A 19,906-nucleotide genomic window follows, 5' to 3' on the forward strand; every position below is an offset into this window, starting at 1 on the left:
ATTAGGTGTAACCTTCACTAAGGGGAAAAACCAAGATTTGGGAAACCAAGATTTGGGAGAGGAAGAAAAAAAAACTTATTTTGAAGGAAAAATAGGAGGTGAAGCAAAAATGTCAGATTTTAGCTTTGAACTGGGTTGGTGGGACAATTATCCAACATTGATCTAACATAAATCAACAACAAATTTATTTTTCAAAATTATAAAACAAAAAAAGTGGCTTAACGAGATGATCCATCGAGTTGATTAATTGATTTAACAGGTTTGTTCGTTCAATCTAACCCATTAAAAATAAGTAGGTTGGTATAGTTCAACCCACATTATCACTCCTGAATAATGATGACTTTGAACATGAGTTGGTGGGACAACTTTCCAAAGTACCATTATTGAAGGAGTACCAAAATAAATGATATTTAGTCTATATAATATGAAAATAAAAATTTACATAATTCAATTAGATAAAAAAAATATGAGAGAAAATAAATTAATTGCAAAAAATTAATTAATAATTATTTTTCTACTAGTCAACAAAAATCTGCTTATAATTTTAGAAAAATAAATCAATAATATTAAATAAAAAGAAGAAAGTGTGACCTATTCCTTTTTTTTTACATATGTGATCTTCCGTAAGTATTAATGTAAAATTATAAATAAAAATTATCTTTAATTTTTTCATTTTCCTTTCATCTCTAATTTCTATAAGAATTAAATATATATTTATAGTTATTGTAAAATGCACGAGTTTTGATGTTGGACTCCATTATTTTTTTATTTTTATTTTTCATCCTTTTAAAATTTGTAAACATTAATTTTAGTCTTTGTTAAATATTTTTTGTTCTTGTAAAATGAGTAAATTTTAATTTTAATCCTTGTAAAATATTTTTATTTTTGATTTGGATCCCTCTAAAATATAAAATCATTATGTTTAGTTCCTATAAAATAATTTAAGTAAATAAATAACATTTATTTTAAGAACTTATAAAAAAAATTAGAAATGTCACACACTAACATGATATTACTAACACTTATGAAAAACATCTAAAATGATCAATTAACAATTTAATAAATAAATAAATAGTTAAAAATAATTATAAAATGACATGAAAATAATGATTATAAATTTTATAGGGATGAATTGCAATATTTTTTTATAAAGACTAATATCGAATTTGTTTATTTTATAAAGATTAAAAATATATTAAGTATTTTTTAATTCTTTTTTTTTTAATCATGAACTATCTTATTATACTAAAATTTATCATGAATGTTTTTGTGATGTGTTATTATTGTCTATCATTTTTTCAATATATATTGTACATTTAGTCAATTTTTTTACCAATTACTTATTTAATTATTTATATTTTTAGGTTTAGAATCAGAGTGATAAACGATATTTAAATAATTATAAAGACATTCTTGCAAGAATAAATAATAATATAAAAAAAAACTGAAGTCCGACCTTAACGAAAGTTATAACTTATAACTCATTGTAAGGACTGTGAGGAAGTAAATAAAAAGAGGAATAGAGTAACAGAATCTCTCAGAACTTGATTTGGCTCAATTTGATTACTTAGGATTTTATAATATATTAAAGACACAAATTTATATGAGGCTTTTGAAAAATATAAGTACTTAAATCTAAAGATACATATATAGGATAAATGTGAATCTGACATATGAATTTAGAATATAAGGATTGTATAGGATCACACTGGTTGTTCGGTTGTGGTAGAGCGGCAGCCTCGGTGACGGTGTGGTGGGAGTGACGATGATAAAGATGGTACTAATTCTAATAATAGTGATAAGTGATAATTTTATTTATAATTTTTAATATAAATAATCTATTTCAATATGAGAGATATTATTAAATTGTTTTTATTTTGTTTCTCATTTATGAGGAATTTCAAATAATATTTTTTATAATGAGAAAAAGTATAATTAATATTTTTTAGATTAAAATAAATAATTTAAATTAAAATATTAAAAAAATAAAAATATCATATATTATTATTGTAATTATTTTTTTATCATAATTACATAATTTTCATAATCACTACTATAATTATTGCTTTTAAATCATTATCATTGTATTATCATTGTTATCACCATTATTATTATGATCATGGTGATGGTAATGAAAATGATAATGATTGGTGATGTTGTTACAATGGTAGTAGAGGCAGTGGTGTGACAATGACGACAATAGTGATAGTGTTGATGATGATAATTATGATGTTAATTATGAAAAAAATAATTAAAATGACAATGATACATGATACTTTTATTTATACTCCTTTAATTTAAATGATCTATTTTAATTTGAGGATTGTTAATTATTATTTTCATTTTTTATTATAAGAGATATTTTTATTTGAATGTTGGAGATTCCACGTTAACTAAGATAAGATTGTAATAATATATAAATACAGAATAATTTTTAGCTTATAAATCAGTTTTATAAGGCTGAATTAAACTTTAAACTACTTTCTTAATAGAAATGCTTTATATATATATATATATTTGAACTTATCTAACTAACAAAAATATAAAGAGTTACTAACAGTACCTTTATAAATTATGATGTTTTGTTACAACTAATTTTTTAAAACAAATAAAAATGACTTAAATAGTGGATATTTTTTTCTTTTCACTTTCACTTTTTTCCTCTACACTAAGTGATGAATTCTTAACAAGCAAATAATTTAAGTAATTAAATTACTTTTTCTTTTTATCAAATACTATCCCAAATATTTTAAATCGTTTTGTAGAAATCAAAATAACATTGAGAAAACTATAATAAAATTGTATTTGCTAAAGTAGAGAAAGATTTTATGAATTTTTTATTCAACTTGTTCTTCAAAATTTACACATAAATATGAATAATATTAATTTATGATAACTCATAATATATTAAAAAATATCTTTAGTAAATGAAAAATTTTCTTTTATATATATATATAAATAATTTTTAAAAATATTTAAATAAAAAAGATAAACGTCAAATCAAACTATTTAAAATACCAAATGTTAACATGTTTTTTTTATTTAAAAAATAACAGTTTTAAAACCTTTTAAATATATTATGGTACCGTAAAATTTGTCATAAGTATATATATATATATATAATAAAAATAAAAACACTGTTATTAATTTCTTTGGTGAAAGTTTTAAAAAATTTCAAATTTGTTTTAGTCCTTTAATTTTTTTATATATTAAATTAATTTCCATAACACCGATACTAATCGAATTGTAAGCGAAAGCAAGTGAAGTGAATCTTGTCGTTCTGGCTTGTGTGAAGGAAACAAATTCTTGTTCCTTTCTTGACCAAATCAACAATTGTTTTTCCACCAAAGCAATCAAATCCTTTACTTGCAAACACGATGGGCATATCCTTATGTTCTTTCTCAATGGCTTTATATATACACACATGAACTGTTTGATTTTTTTAAAGCAAACAAGAATGGAGAAAAGTCGAATCGATGAGGAGTATCTGAAGGAAATAGAGAAGGCAAGACGTGAACTTCGGGCTCTCATCTACAAGGAAAAATGCGCCCCTCACATGCTTCGCTTAGCGTACGTCATTCCTTCGTATTGTTAATCATGTCTTCACTTCATTTCTACCTATCAAATATACAATGTTAGTTATTTAATGGCAGATGGCAAGATGCTTGTAGCTACGATCCTGAGAGCAAAATAAGAGGAGGCCCTAACGGTTGCATAAGGAGTGAACAAGTGTTGAAACGCCAAGAAAACAAGGGCTTGGACAAAGCACTTCAATTATGTGGTCAATTTCACTCTCAAGTCTCATCCATTAACACTCTTTATTTTCACCCTCACCATATCTTTTCTTTCTTCTTTCTTTCCAAAACAGAGCAAGTCAAGGCCAAACTTAAAAAAGTTTCATACGCCGACCTTTACCAGGTTAAATGCTTATACGATGTCACCACTTTAATAACTTAATTAGCTAATAACTCATAGCATTAAGTTTGATTATATTAACGCTTCAGCTAGCTGGTGTCGTTGCAGTAGAGGTCACTGGGGGTCCATCTATTCGATTTGTACCTGGCAGAGAGGTATTTTTATATATGTATTCTTTTTTTATGTACAAAAATCATAGATATATATATATACCTCCCCTTTGAGATATAGGACCAATAGGAGGTACAAGGGACATAGATTATCAAAGAAAAGAAACTGATTTACATATATGATAAATAATGTAAAGTAACATGAAGAAACTAGAAAGAAATAAAGAATACATATATATAGATCAATAGAAGATTTATATACTAATTTTGGTCCCTAAAGTTTCATAAACACGACTTTTTAATCTCTACTATTAAAATTATTTTGTTTTTATCCTTATAAGTATCATTTTTCTTGTATACCACAAAGGTTAAAAAGTAAAATTCATAAAATTGTTTCGATATGAAAGATTGCTTTTATTTGTCACATATGTGTTTCATCTTCTTTGACCAAAGTTATAATTGTATTTTTTTTAAAATATGGTTTAATTTTGTCTAACGTTTTGGTGTTGTAAGTTTTAAAGTAATTCAATATGTTTATTTTTAAGATCGAGCTAAATTGGTTTTTTCATCTATTTTTTTTTCTCTTAGAACCATAATTATATAATAAATTTTTCTTCAAATTTTATTAGTTTTTAATTCTTTGAAGTTATTATTTCATTTGTAAAATTCATGATAAAACACTATATATAATCTTTTATTATGTATAATTAGTATATTTTAATTCAAACACTTAAGAAATATTCTCCTCTTTTAAATTTTAAGATAAGAACCTGATGTTAATAATTTTGGAATATATTATTTTTAATTAATAATTGTAAAAAAAATTAACAAGAAACAATTATTTAAATAAATTCGGTTGTTAAAGATTATTATGTAATATATTTATTGATTCAGAAGAAAAGAGACAATGTTTGAATGAATTAAAAAAGTTGCTAACAAATTTCTAAACTTACATATATTTTTTTTTGGGTACATAAAATCGGTAACATATAATATTAGCAAATAAATATTATTAAACAATATAACAAATAAATACTACTCTATTTACATATCATCAAATAATTAAAATATTTAAACGTATTAATCATCACCTGACAAAATAATAACCTTCGTATTAAATAGCAATTTACTGTTAGTTTCAATACATTACCTTATTTTGTTTATTAGGATTCAGACGAGCCTCCACAAGAAGGACGCATTCCAAATCCCCACGAAAGAGGTAATGAAATCATGTTTGCTACATTCTGCCATTTCTAAATCTCTCTTCCTTGCCTTAATTTTGCTTTTCTCATATTACCATTTAACAGTTGAATTAAGGTATTTTAATAATGGACCAAAACGTGCATGCGTTGGTTAAGTATGGTGTGAAATTGCTGGGATCACTTATCAATCAATTTGCTTCTGTTTGTTAAAACATTCGATATACATGGTCTTCTTTTTAGCCATTACATATTTCTGTCTGGTCTTATTTAAAGCATTTGTAAGTTTGACTTAAAACTGTTATAAAAAATCTTTGATATAGAAAGTTTTCAGGTGTATCACATTTAAGGGATATTTTTACTACTCGGATGGGTCTAACTGATCAAGACATTGTAGCTCTATTTGGGGGCCAAGTTTTGGTAAGAACCATATATCCAATTAATAATAAGGGAGAGACATCTGAAAATCAGTCTAGCATAAAAGGAAAAACAGATGAGGCAACCGAAGATCACTCTAGAAAAATAGGAAAAACGAGTGAGACTTCTGAAAATCATTCTAGCAAAACAGAAAAATTGAGTGAGACATCCAAAGATGACTTTGGCAAAATAGAAAAATCAAGTGAGGCATCTAAAGATCACAATGACAAAAAAGGAATATGGACATCGAATCCATTGAAGTTCGATAACTCCTATTTTGTGTAAGATTTCTAATTGCATGATGAATACTTTTTTTTATTAGTATTTAAAAGGTATAGAAATTGAAATTTCATGCAAAACCAAACAGGGAATTATTGAAAAATGATAAATTTACACTTAACATGGACAAAGCTCTGGTGGAAGATAGAAAGTTTCGAAAGTATGTTGAAAAGTATGCAAAGGTAATGCCAAAGATATTTTCTAGGTGAAATACAGAACCAAAGAGTTAGATGGATGCAATGTAATTTCACATGTCTAATGATTATGATTTTCAATTGTCTAGGATAAGGATGCTTTTCTCAAAGATTACGAAGTTGCACATAAGAAACTCTCTGAGCTAGGCTTCTCGAGTCCTTTCATGTTTCCTAAGGTGCCACCTGAGAAGCTCGAGCAAATTAAGCCAAAGGCCAAGCGAGTTCTTGGAATCCTTATGGTCTCAGTTGCAATATTAGGTTATTTACGAAAGAGAAAAAGTAACCAACTTAAGACATAATTAATTATCAACACAATAATGTTCAAGTCTCCCCTCTGTCTCTTTTGTTTTATTTTGAAAAAGAGATTATATATAATTAGTTCAGATTTCTTATAACACTTCTCGAATATAATGTGCATTTTATATTTTTTACCCATCTACTTAACTTGTTATGTTTTGTTCTTGAAAATTATCATTTAATGATTAGTAAAAACTCATTACATTTGTACAACCATAATTTTGAGGTTTCAAAAAGTGAAATCAATCATTCAAAATAACCAATCAATCAAACTCCATACAGCCCATACAAATAAATTAATTAACAAAAAAAGTTGCATTGGTTTACTTAATGATGGATAAACTCTCAAATTGATCTCCTTAGTTACACGTCATTGTATTAGTTCCTTTAGAAGTTAAATAAATACATATTTTAAAAATATTAAATTGTATTATTTTTTATAGAAAAAGTCTTTAAATTAGTCACTTGAAATTCTAAAAGTTACCACATTTATCTTTATGGAGGATTAAATTTGTGTAAAAAAAAAAAAAGATGAATAAAACCTTTAACGAATTATTTTGGTGACAAAATTATTGAATGGCCATTGGTAATGTTTTAGATGTTTGAAAGATTAATTTTAAAGAATGTTTGATTGTCTAAGGTAAATTGTTCATAAATTCTTTAGCATCAACTTTTTTAGGACTCTAATGTTATTTTGATTTGCCATCAAAAGTCAAAGTTTGACGTTTAAAACAAACTAGTTGCATGGTTTTTATTTTAATGGAAGGATTATTGGGCTTAAGATGTAGGCATTATAGTTAGCATTTGAGCAACAAATTTCTTGGTGGCTCCAGGAGACATAAGCATTAAAGAAGAGTAAAATATATATATTAGAGTCCATAATTTTTACCACTCTCTCACACACTGCAAGAAACCAAAAAAAAGAGTCCATAATTTTAGACTATAAAGGGCCGTGGGCCCGTTGCAGTGGCAAGCGAGTAAAGCCACTGCCTTAGATCCCTTAATTTTTTTTTTTATATACGTTATTTAAAATTAATTAATTTAAATTATTAAAATGATACATTTTATAAATTTATTTTTTTCACACTTAACTTATTTGAAAAAATATAAAAATATGAAATTAATTTGAATTTTTTTACAACTATCCCAGTAAATGAGAGTTTAAAAAAGAATAAATAAAAAATATTATATTAATTTTAAAATAAATTTAACTTTTAATAAACATTAAGCCGATCTTAATGGAATTGACTTGTTTCCTAAATTAAAAAAATTAAAATAATTACTTTAAAAAATTTATTTATTTTATTTAAAATATTAATCTATATTAAAATGATTTTTTTACATACATGTAATGTCTATAAAATAGTATTGAAGATATTTGAAATTATTGTTATTGTCAAAATGATTTTTGAAAATTATATTTTAAGATTTATTTAAGATAAATTATATATGTTACAATAAAATGATTGAATAAATTATGATTAAATAAACTATTAAAATTATTTGATTATTAAATCTCAATTAATAGATTCGCAGTTCACAATAATAAAAAAAATACAATGAGTTATATTAGAGTATGACTCAATATAATTAGAATGACATGATATTGTTGATAAATAATTTTGTTTCTTAAATATATAATTAAAAGTTTGATTTTTAGTTAGTGTATAATGTTAATAAATATTAATTCTTTAAATAAATCTCAATACCTAAAAAAATTAGTCTTTAACTTTTGTCTTAAAAAAATGTCTTAATTTATTAAAAACAGAGCATAACTCATAAAATTTATCTAAGATTTCAAATTTTCTAAATACGACCAGACTATTGGAAGACAGTTCTTCTACCAGCTATGCATGGCTTTTGGTCTTTCTTCTTTTGTTGCATGTTGTCAACCTGAAAGGTGGGTTATTGCACCATAGTTGAATTGAAAATATCAAATATTTTAATTATTTTATAGGGCCTCTTGAGCCATATAGTATATATCCTCTCCACGAAAGTGCCAACTTCATTTTGAGATTGAAAGGTCTCAAGTCTCAACCATGTCATATTGTCACTGAATATTGAACCAATAAGTCAGGAGTAATATCTATGATCAAAGAAATATACAAACCTCTTTGATAGCAAAAAGTTTGATAAAAATTGTAGAAGCTTATATATGTAAAAAAAAAAAAGAGGATGGTTTGCTAACCAGATGAACACGGTGATTTTAAACATAATCAGCAAAAGTATATTATCGGGTTGTTAAGTTTAGCTTAGAAGTTCAGTTGCTAATTCATGTCAAGTGGCCTATTAGCTCAGTTGGTTAGAGCGTCGTGCTAATAACGCGAAGGTCGCAGGTTCGAGACCTGCATGGGCCATTTGTTTTTATCTTTTTATAAATTTATGATTTCAATTTAGACCATGCTCCTTAGGCTTCATACTTCGTAGCAATTTCTATGTTCTTCCTCGAATCTCAATTCTCAACCACCTAATTACACATGTCACCCACAATAAGAACAATAGAATTAAATTACATTTATAGGATCCAGTTCTAAATTATAAGTACTAAGAACATTTATAATGGGGGTTGCTTATAAGCGACCCCTGTGTCACATTGCTGCCCCTAAAATTTAAGCAACCCATAAAGTGAGTCAGAGCTAATTTGACAGTGATATGGTACAGGGTTGCTTATAAGCAACTTCCATTACCGAAGTTCTAATAATAACTGAACTGAGTCAACAAACATTTGCCAGGTTTTATTACTCACTGACATGTTAAAGCATTAATGTGGATATCATAGAGACCAGGCTTTTAATATTAAGCTGCCAAGGCACACACAACAAAAACCACAGACCAACTAAAAAACATTACTCCTTCCGAACTGAATTATTATAAGCTTCATTTACTCCTTCCTGATAACATGTTGAAGGAACCACTGAACTAGTTTTCTACTACCAATTTATTGGACCTTGTTGAGCCTTTGTCATTCAACAATTGCCCTGTTTATAAGCATTAAGCACGTGAACAACAGCTTTTAGTTCACCACAAGCAAGGGCAATGTGAGCATCCATATTTACAATCTTTCTCACCCTTCTGCATAACATGCATGAAAAAAAAAAAGATAAATGCAACATACGTCATAGTACCTTGCCATGCTCAAATTATTCTTATGCTTCTATCACTCTTATTGTGCTTGTTGCTTCTTAAGCATCAGCAAGAAGTCGAGTACACTTATAATGGACTGGGTTGAGGAACAGGCCTTACCCAAACTGAATTTCTAATGCCACCATTGCAAGAACAACCATATTGAAAATTTTTGCGGGCCAAACATTAAATGTAGGACTTGCATTCAGTTTGTTTATGTGGAGCATGGAAAACAATATGAGAAACATTTATTTGCTATTAGGTGTTATTCAATGAGCAAAAGCAAAGAGACATAACTCATAGACAGTAGATGCCCAAATCTCCAAAGTCACCATGGACAATGGAGGAAATGTTGATGTCAAAGGTAAAAGTGTTGCTGCTGTTGAAACTTTTTTAGGTATCAAATATATTTCAAATATTTTATTTGTTATTGAAATAAATCAAAATCTTTTAAGCGTGATACAAATGCTTGAAAAAAAAAATATTCTGTGTTTTAAAAATATGGGATGTACAATTTTTTATCTTTCCGAGTGTGAGCTTATGTCCACTAAAATGAAAGATAAAGGTTTTCCAATAGAGTGAAAGAAAAAAGTCACACATTATTTTAAATAAATATGAAGATTTGAAAAATGGGTTACTTGAATAGACATTTCAAACTTTAAAATGTGATTTGAATGGGTTAATGGTAGAAGCTACTCAAGAGATGTCTACATTTGAGTACGACAAACTTGAAGAAAAGAAAGAAAATAAGGTTTTAAAAATTTTAAAATTTATGTTAAATCCTTTTTTATGGATCATGGAAATTACAATAATTATGGTCATGACTTTAGTCAATGGAAAAGATAAATTTTTTGATTGACAAAATTTAGTTGAAATTATTGTACTTTTTTTCAATTCAATAATGAGTTTTATAAAAAAGAACAATGTTGATAATGTTGCTGCAACTCTCATAGAAAAGGTTTTTCAAGATGGAAAGTGGATTAAGAAAATTGTAAGGATTTTTATTATTTCAAGCGAGAAAATTAGTGTTAAACTCCAATATGTTAAATTTTTTAAGGTTCATTTACTTGAAAAAGATCCAACAAAGAAGTGTAAAACATAATAAAGATCAAAACTTGAAATGATGAAGAAAAATCTTTAAAAGGAGTATTGACAATTAAGATTTTTCTATTGTCATAATTTAAATATTTTAAAGTCTTTGGAATCTTTTGTTTTGGTTGTAAGTTTAATTAAAGGTTACTTATATTTAGAAAAAAAAGTAAGTTATGCATGTAAACGATGTTTGTTTGTTAACTTAATTATATTTTGTTATTTGTTTTACCCAATCAAAGATTAGTCAATTTTAGTATTTAAACACTTGTTATAAATATTTTTAAAATGTGCAAAACTGAATTCATAACTCAAATATATCATATTACTTTTTATCCTTTTTATGTGTAATATTACAGATTTTCTAAGTTAAACCCCTATATTTTATTTAGTTATACATCTATATTTTTCATATTCTTCTAAAAACTTCTCAATGTAACACTAATCAAAATTCAAGGCACATTTCTTACATATTTATTGTGAGGGGACTCGTACTCCTCGTGCCTTACTATATTTATTTATTCATTTCAATATATCAGACAATATGTAAATGGTAGTTGATAATAGATTAGTAAGGAAAACATAAAGTTTTTCCTTCTGCACATTGCAATCCTCTATGCACACACAATAGACCACTAGCTACTACAGCCATTGACTACGAGTGTCAGGAAAAATGGATTTCATTTCTACAATACATAAGTCAACCTATGTATTTTTATGCGGTAATTAAACTTGTATACTGACTATACATTTCTAAGCAACCCTTTGTTAGTTTGGGCTTTATGAGAGAGAAGTCAAGATGTTCTTTTGGTGAGTGAAAGAATGGTGGACACCATCATTTTGAAGTCAATTGGCTTTGTTAAGTAAGCATCCATGCCCACCTCCAGGCATTTTGCTTCATCACATGACATTGCATGTGCTGTAAGAGCAACAATGGGAATGTGCAAGCCTGTTCCCACTTCTGATTTCCTTATTGCTTTTGTTGCCTCGTACCCATCCATCTTTGGCATCTGTTTCCACAAAGAAATAGACGAATCAGAATAATAAAGCTCATATTCACTTGCTGTAGAAAAGAAAAAGAGGTTATTTTAGAATCTATTTAAATTTAAACTTAAAAATATTTTGAGAGATTCTCTATAAAAAATATTCTTTATTTGAGTGAAAAAAAACTCTAAAAAATCTTTCTAACTTCTATAGAAACAAACTCTTAATATATAACATTTGCCCTTGTTAGAATTTGAAATTTTTTAGATTGTCATAATAAAGTATTTTAAAGTCTTTTTTTTTTGTTTTGTTTGTAAGTTTGAATAAAGATCGCTTTATCTCTTAAAAAAAAAGTTGTAGTTGAAATAAATTATGCTTACTTTTTAGTTTTTAACTTAGTCACACTTAATCTAATCAAGAGTTTGTTAGTTTTAGCATTTAAATATTTATCGGAACACTTTTGAAGTGTGTAAAACTAAGTTTATAACCAAAATAAATTATATCAATTTTTACTTACTTTTTTATCTGAGGTTGCTGGTTTCTTTCAAAAACATTTCTAGATAGCCCGATTCTAGTGTCCGATAGCTATTTGAGAGTATTCTGTACTAGCATTTATAACTATTTGAGAACATCTAAAACTATTAAAAGTAAAGATATGATATGCTTTTTTATTATTATTTTTTTTTATCTCATACCTGACAATCCATTAGGATCAAGTCATATGGAGTGATTCCCTTCTGGAGTGATTCCCTTCTACGATCTTCAGCAGGGAACATGCAACCAAGAGCTTCTACTGCCTGTTGTCCATCACCTACAGCAACAACAGCTGCTCCCATTTTTTCAAGCATTATGGTTGCAACCCTTTGAAGCACCGGTGTATCTTCTGCAAGCAATATCTTTAGTCCTTCAAGAGATTTCTTTCCATCTACTGCTTTACTTGAGCTGGTAACCCTTTGTGTTTCTCCACATTCAGAATCTTCATCCTGATCTTCGGTTGAAATGGATGATTCTTTGGTGGACTGTGATTTAGGTTGGTTGTCTTCGGTTCCATAACTGGAGCTTGGACTAGAAGATTCTTCCTTCCCCATATTATGTTCTTCCAAATATTCATTTTCATTGACTAGGGAGTTATTCATATGGTATGGTGATGATGGATGGGATTTGGCTACCTTTTCAACTGGTTTATCTCCATCAGCACTAACATGATTAGAACCACCTACTTCAGATATGTCAGAATCATCAGAGCTAGCAGCTTCAAAGTGAGTAGAATCTATCTCAAGAAACTCATGCAAATCGCCCTCTTTCATTCTTGGAGCAGTCATGTTCTTCCTCTGTAACTCAAGATTTCTCTCCTTTATGACAGCATCCAAAATATGAATCATTTTTGCTTTGTACAGGGGTTTGTTGACCATCAGTACATGCCCTTTCCTACGAATCTCCATCTTTATGGTATTGGAGGTGTCATGATTTAGCACCCATACAAACTTTGCTCTACCAAAGTACCTGTGAAGAAAGTTAAGCTGCTCCTTCCATATATCTGTGCTCAAGTCAAGGAGTCCCATGTCAACAACAATGACAAAAACCGGGTTCCTCATATCTCGTATATTGAGTAGTTTAGACTTCAATTCCTCTTTTGCTGGATAGTGTGCATCAAAGTCAGTATTATGGACTGAACTTCTTGCATGAAAGAGTTCCCTCAAAACTTGAGTTAGTCCGTTCCAATCAGATGCTTCCATTGTGCACACCCCGTTTTTCTGTAGCCACTTCGATGTAATTAATCGACCCATGTTTCCTTGCTGTGCAAGCAGTACCTACATTGACACTTCTTATTAAAGAACCTGTTTATTATCCTTCCAGTGATTTTCTGTTGTAGGTGTAGGGTCTGACTAACATGTCCACATGGCACATGCATTTGCATTTAGTAACAAGCATATTTTCAAGATGAACTATATGTAAATTTAAATTTTAATTAGTTAATGCACAAATCAATACAGAAGTCAGAGTTAAATGATAACATGTTGCACACTAAAAAGAGGCACTACATTGTAACAATATATTTTTAAATATGAACTACTTTTATTTATAAAATCAAAGCAAATGTATGCATTTGTTGCAAAACAAAACATAATTGTTTATGGGATTTGTATCCTATTCTAATTTTGAATAAATCCTTTCATGTTAGTGAATAACAGCATATGATTGATTAAAAAAAATTTGATTAACAGAAGAAGGTAATGTTAGAGAAAGAAAGATATTGTTTTTCATTATATTAAGGATCTATCATGATTGGTTACAAGATCACTAGTTATATTTTAAGGAAAAAAATGTCTTTCTCTCTTTAACAAAACTTTATCCTGTTATTTAAGAATACGATAGGATACAGTGGCACAACACAAAAGAAGCCTGATGTCATTCTGCTTCTGCTTTGTTTACTTGCAAAGTCAACTAAAAGACTGCAACTACTGTTGCAATGTTGTCAATGTTGAGATACAAACAAGTCTCACATCGATAAAATAACACAACAAATAACAATTTATATAATACAAACATACTTCAATGATCGAGAGGCCTTTTAGCTGATAACCAAAAGCAAAACCGTGAGGACTAAGGCCCAAAGCGGACAATATCTCATCATTGTGGAGTATGTTTGTAAAATAACCGTATAAAAATAACACAACAAATAACAACTTATATAATACAAACATACTTCGATGATTGAGAGGCCTGATGACCAAAAGCAAAACTGTAAACTGTGAGGACTTAGGCCCAAAGCGGACAATATCTCATCATTATGTTTGTATAATAACCTTATAAAAATAACTTTCATAAAGTATTCTCTCAGACAAATACCATATCTCATCATTGTTGAGTGATGACCAAAAGCAAAACTGTAAGAGCTTAGGCTCAAAGCGGACAATATCTCATCATTGTGGAGTATGTTTGTATAATAACCTTATAAAAATAACTTTCATAAAATATCCTCTCAGACAAATATCATAAAATAACTCTATCAGTCAACTGTGCAAAAGTTTTTGCATTGTGGATTCTCAGTAATGCATAGTCTATCACATACACAAACATTCACACAACTCAAGCATATAATATTTCTTATTTCAAATGTCATCGGTCCAGAACAGTGGTTCTACTTACCACTAAGCCATTTTCTGTCAAATCTACTGCACACTGTTGTTCTATGACATCCATGGGCGCACTGAGTATCAAGCATAATCGCATCAGTGTTCCTGGACCCTCCTTTTTGACAACTTTGATGTCTCCACCCATCTTGTTAACCTGCCACCCCACAGTAGTAATGACATCAAAGAAAATTATATTCAAGTCTCACAATTGATTTTATATGTTTGTGCTGTGTAGACACATTCTAGACACATTCATCATGATTTATGAATGATAAGTGTACTAATGTGAAACCGTACACGTTAAGGGTCTTACTCACCAAGTTTCTTACAATGCAAAGTCCAAGACCAGTGCCTCCATGCCTGAAATGAGTAAAGGTTTCAGAGCTCCATAAATCTTCAGCATATAGCTTTCAAAAGGCTTTTAAACCATTGGATATCAGTTTTATACTAGTTTTGAAGTATAATGGCATTTAATGACAATTTCATAACTCATCTAATGATCATGATCATTTGTTAGCTAAAAGAATGTTATGGAAGACTTAATCTTATCTTCACTGAAAATTTAAATTCCTTACAGTCTTGTAGTTGATGGATCAGCTTGCTCAAAGCTTTCAAACACAGAATCCCATTTGCTTGGGTCAATACCTATATCACATATACAGGAAGAAAATGATAGTGATTTATACTTGAATTGATTTTTATTTTGACAAAAAAGGGACGGTTCGGTGTTGGTTTTTCAGACAAGTTTTTAGGTTCATACCACAGCCTGTGTCATCAACTTCAAACCAAAGTATCACTTTATTATCTTTTAAAGATGTTTTCTTTGAATGGTTTGCATTTGGCTTCTCTCTGCACTTTTGTAAACTCCGTGATTTCTTCTGGTCAAGATGAAAATTTGGACTACCAACGGAAGAATTTCGATTTCCACACCATCCTCGCAGAATAATATGACCCGCTGCAACACATTTGAAAGAGTTTATATTCGTCTTCTTTCAGAGCTTTATTGATTCGTAGTCATAGCAATAGACCCGCTGCAACAAATTTGGACTACCAACGGAAGAATTTCAGGCTAATGAATGTTGATATGATCACCAATTGATTTCTGATCAGACAATCACCCCTCTCCCCACAACAATATAATAAAATTGAAAGGTGTTACCTTGATGCTTCAACACATTAATGTGATTTATTTAAATAAAATGATAATTATTTTTTAAAAATCAAAAGATCATCACTCAATACTTTGTTGAAATTTAAATGAAATTCATTATAGAAGGAATGAATAGGGTTCAGATAACCCACAAATGATTGACAACTTACATAATGTAGGAGCTAACTACAAAACAACCAAAACTAACTCTCAAATTGTAGTCCAGTCATTATGTAGTACTCCCCATAAGAGAAACACTCCTGAAAAGAAGAAGCCTTTTATCACCTTCTAACATCATGCTTCAGGAAATGCAATGGAACCGACCAGTGTTTGAAAATTTGAGATAATTTTGGGGGGTGAACATGGAAGTTATTTCCAATGATACAATTTTAAATTTTTGTGAGATTTCTTATATTTCAAGCTGTTAAACTTCATTTTTTTTCATTACCACTAATCCACTATCATAACAAGACTTGAACATAAAAATATTGGCTTACATGGAGTAAACTTTATTGAATTGTTGATCAGATTTGCAAATATTTGAACCACCCTTGCAGAATCACCGCGAACTACCTTTGGCATATCATCTGCAGGATAACAGTTATTGGCTTTGATGCATCATTTGCTAGTTAAAAGAACTTATAATCATCTTCTTGTCACTGAAATTACAATTTCTCATACTGAATCATACCAGACAGGTCTAAAACAGTCTCCACATTGTGGTTAATGCACTGAACAGAAAACATATCTACAAGCCCTTCAAGTTCCCTTCCCAAGTCAAATTCTGCATCTTCCAGGACTAGTTTTCCAGATTCCACCTAAAATCTTTATAATATCAGGAAGCTTATGGAAGAAGTGCAGTGGTAAAGAACTGAACAAAATGTTAAGCTCATAGCTCACCTTACTCAGATCCAAGATGTTATTAAGTAGACGGAGCAGAGCAGTTGAGCATTTTCTTATTTGAGTAACGGTTGAATATTGTTCATTTGTGAGACAATCATCAGATATAAGAATGTCAAGCAATCCAATTACTGCTGCCATAGGTGTCCTAAGTTCATGACTGTAATACACCAAAGAAAGAAACCATGAAGCATATTTGTGAATGCTCAATGGAAGGATCATCTCAGACTAATAAACCAAATGAAAAGATAGGTCATTAGAATAGCTTTAGTACAGTGTCATAAAAAGGATCTAGTTTATAGTAACAAATCAACATGTTTCATAACACAATAAGTTTTAGAAAAGTTGCCTCAAATTCCTTCAAGCCATTGATTATTGTCGAATAAATTATTCCTTGTTCTCTAAATTTTATACTTAGACCATAAATTGGATAAAGCAAGCTTCTTTTATTTGTTTCCAAAACTATACTTGTAAAACAAACCTCATGTTTGCTAGGAATTGACTTTTATAGTTGCTTGATGCTTCTGCTTTTCTTCTTGCTTCCAGTTGATTTATCAGTTCTGCTCTTAGATTCATTTCCTTTGATACTCCGTTTGTCAATATCAAAATGCAAACACATCCAATGACCAAAATACATAACGATGCAGATATCAGAATAACCAACGTTTTGAAGGCTCTTTCATCTACCTGCCCCATGATATACTTTCTTGGTATGATGATCACACCTACCTGTAGTCATATTCCAATAGACTCTCAGAAACTATAATAGGCAGAAAATTTCACTACAATATTCTACCTTATCATCAACAGATCTTAAGTTTCAAAAGTGTACCATATTCAAATACCGATCCTTACAAAAAGTAATGTTATTTAAAAGATCAAATATAAGGAATAGGAATAGGTGTAGTATCTTCGAACTTACCAAAGGAAGTCTCTTCAATTTTAGGAAAAATGAGTCAATGTAATATCTCTGGTGGCCTAGCTTGACATTCTCTACATGAACCTCATGACTTGGAGGAAAATTGTTCCCATAAGTTCTCTGTAACCACTCAGCTCCGTGTCGTATTACATCATCTTCACAGTCAACAGCCATCTTAAGCTTAGGCTTTGTTGAATTTGCCAGTAGAGGTGCACTTGTGGAAGTTGCAAGTAAATAACCCTCTTGTGATGTTAAATACATATGGCCACTGTGCAACTCGACTAGCTCTCTCATTAGCTGTCCCACACTATAAAGTGCAGTTGTGACCCCCACAACTGCCATAATGGTCTTATTAGAAGAGTCCCAAACTGGCAATGCTGCTGAAAGCAACGGTGAATCAGTAAACTTGCTCACTGCAACGTGCCAAGAAGCTACACCATCAGGTACTTGTGAAAACCCAGCTATGTTGATCAAGTCTTCAGGTGCAATTTTCATAGCTTTTCCAATCTTTTCACCACTCACTGGATCAAGTGGTTCACGGTACCAGATTGCAGAATAGTTACCGTGAAGGGCCTTATCATCCCAAGCTTGATGTGTGGAAAAGGAATTGATCTCATTTGAGTTGCTGGCACCCATTGAGTAATTTGCAAGATCAGAGTATATGTAAAATGTGTTGTTGTCTTTCAGATCCCTATGGAATGCCTGAACAAATCCATTCTTATAATTGATAGTTATAGAGTTTAGAGCTTTCCGACTAGCAAACAAGGACCATGTTATAGCCCTCATAGCTTCATACAGCTGCTAGAGTTACAACATCACAAATAAGCAACACATAACCGGTTAATAATCTAAGTTCTAATATAGTATCAAACACAATACACAGAAAGAAGATGAGATACATGGATCCATTTAATAGGTCATTTTATGATAGTTTGAAACTGCAGATTGAGTAAATCAACTATTCGAATCTAAAATTTTTGGTACAATTTAAAAATTAATTCATACTTTATGATATAATTTCATTTTAACATGTAACATAGTTTTCAGTATCCAATTTATCTAGAACTTGGTGTGTGTAAATTGTAATCATCAAAATAATACATGATTCAATTATAAAATTTAACTTTGTATTTATTAAAGGGCAAGTGTATTTGAGTCAACCTCAACTTGCTCTGCTTGATTTGCAGGGTTGCTGTAGCGTCTGATCACATACTGAGATAGTTTGACCTGAGCTGTAGTAATTTCAGAAGTAGAGTTTAAAATATTCCACATCCTCAAAACGGGGCGTTGCAGAAGTTCATAACGCAAACCATATGCCAAACTGTTAAGTGATTTTGTTGTGTAAATCTTGGTGAAATGCCATGTCAGTATAGTGAGCAGCCCTATCAAGATGGCTAGCATGATCTGCATGAAAACAAAATAGTGGTTAGTTAGATTTAGGAAAGGGTCTAATCTAGCAATCTTTTCTTTTCAACTAATTATTGGCTTCACTTATGTAACTTCAAATATAAGTAAGAAATAAGAATATGTTTATACATATAAATATTTAGTTACTAGCAAAATTAGAGACCAAAATTTGAGCAAAATGACTGACCATGATTGCTAGTCGAACCACGAAGACACTATAGTAAGATGTGAGACAGTGACTACTGGCATACTGGAATTCTTCTTTTTCCACATCCCTATGGAAAATTCTTCGACCCTTTAGGCTGATGCTTTTGTCCCATGAACTGCATAATCTATGAAACAAGTATCTATGCTTGCCACCCATTGGCGAGGTTGAGGCTGGTGAACATTCAGAACTTTCAAAATGGATTTCGTCTTTGCTTTCTGCCATAACATAACTCCTTGCAGAAGCTATGAGCTTATAAAGTAACACATGAAAGAGATTTCAACCTGTTTATGCTTGGCCTGCGTGTCAGACAGAGAAGACTCAGTGTGTTCAGTTTTGAATATATAGTGAGTGTGTGCGTAACAATGCATTAATGATTTATTAATAATATAACATCACATTGTTTAATAACAATATATATTTAATCTTCATAATGCATTCATATTAGATATACATTGAGAACAACTTTTTAATAAACGATAAGATTGTTTAAAACTCGCATTCCAATATTGTATCAAGAAAAAGCCAAGACTGATAACTGATAAGTGCAAAGAGAAAAAACTTTGCCCCCAAAAAAATTA

The 19,906-nt window shown here is 29.8% G+C and overlaps 2 protein-coding genes and 1 non-coding gene across 4 annotated transcripts; 2 read left to right on the forward strand and 1 right to left on the reverse strand.

Moving 5' to 3' along the window:
- The first annotated feature begins 3,238 nt into the window (after window positions 1-3,238).
- On the forward strand, window positions 3,239-6,558 carry LOC109800264 (L-ascorbate peroxidase 5, peroxisomal). Its single transcript, XM_020361038.3, has 8 exons — window positions 3,239-3,570; window positions 3,654-3,781; window positions 3,869-3,918; window positions 4,005-4,070; window positions 5,193-5,244; window positions 5,559-5,922; window positions 6,009-6,102; window positions 6,204-6,558. Exons 1-8 carry the CDS (start codon window positions 3,392-3,394, stop codon window positions 6,411-6,413), a joined length of 1,143 nt encoding a protein of 380 aa, XP_020216627.2. The 5' UTR covers window positions 3,239-3,391; the 3' UTR covers window positions 6,414-6,558.
- Window positions 6,559-8,694: 2,136 nt separating this feature from the next.
- Window positions 8,695-8,768, forward strand: TRNAI-AAU (transfer RNA isoleucine (anticodon AAU)). Its single transcript has one exon. It is a non-coding gene; the product is annotated as a tRNA-Ile (tRNA).
- Window positions 8,769-11,156: 2,388 nt separating this feature from the next.
- LOC109801216 (histidine kinase 1) lies at window positions 11,157-19,647 on the reverse strand. Of its 2 annotated transcripts, none has more exons than XM_020362231.3 (13): window positions 19,308-19,647; window positions 18,875-19,117; window positions 17,717-18,511; window positions 17,276-17,523; window positions 16,795-16,954; window positions 16,586-16,712; window positions 16,392-16,481; window positions 15,505-15,699; window positions 15,320-15,389; window positions 15,062-15,104; window positions 14,758-14,898; window positions 12,303-13,418; window positions 11,157-11,633 (listed from the first exon to the last, which is right to left on the reverse strand). In XM_020362231.3, exons 1-13 carry the CDS (start codon window positions 19,548-19,550, stop codon window positions 11,418-11,420), a joined length of 3,687 nt encoding a protein of 1,228 aa, XP_020217820.1. In that variant the 5' UTR covers window positions 19,551-19,647; the 3' UTR covers window positions 11,157-11,417. The 2 variants fall into 2 exon arrangements, with proteins under 2 accessions (XP_020217820.1, XP_020217821.2); XM_020362232.3 differs by having other exon boundaries at window positions 17,717-18,514.
- Between the last annotated feature and the right edge of the window lie 259 nt (window positions 19,648-19,906).

This window comes from Cajanus cajan, chromosome 11 (genome assembly GCF_000230855.2).
Source record: "Cajanus cajan strain Asha chromosome 11, NIPB_CcT2T_4, whole genome shotgun sequence".
Taxonomy (NCBI): Eukaryota; Viridiplantae; Streptophyta; class Magnoliopsida; order Fabales; family Fabaceae; genus Cajanus; species Cajanus cajan.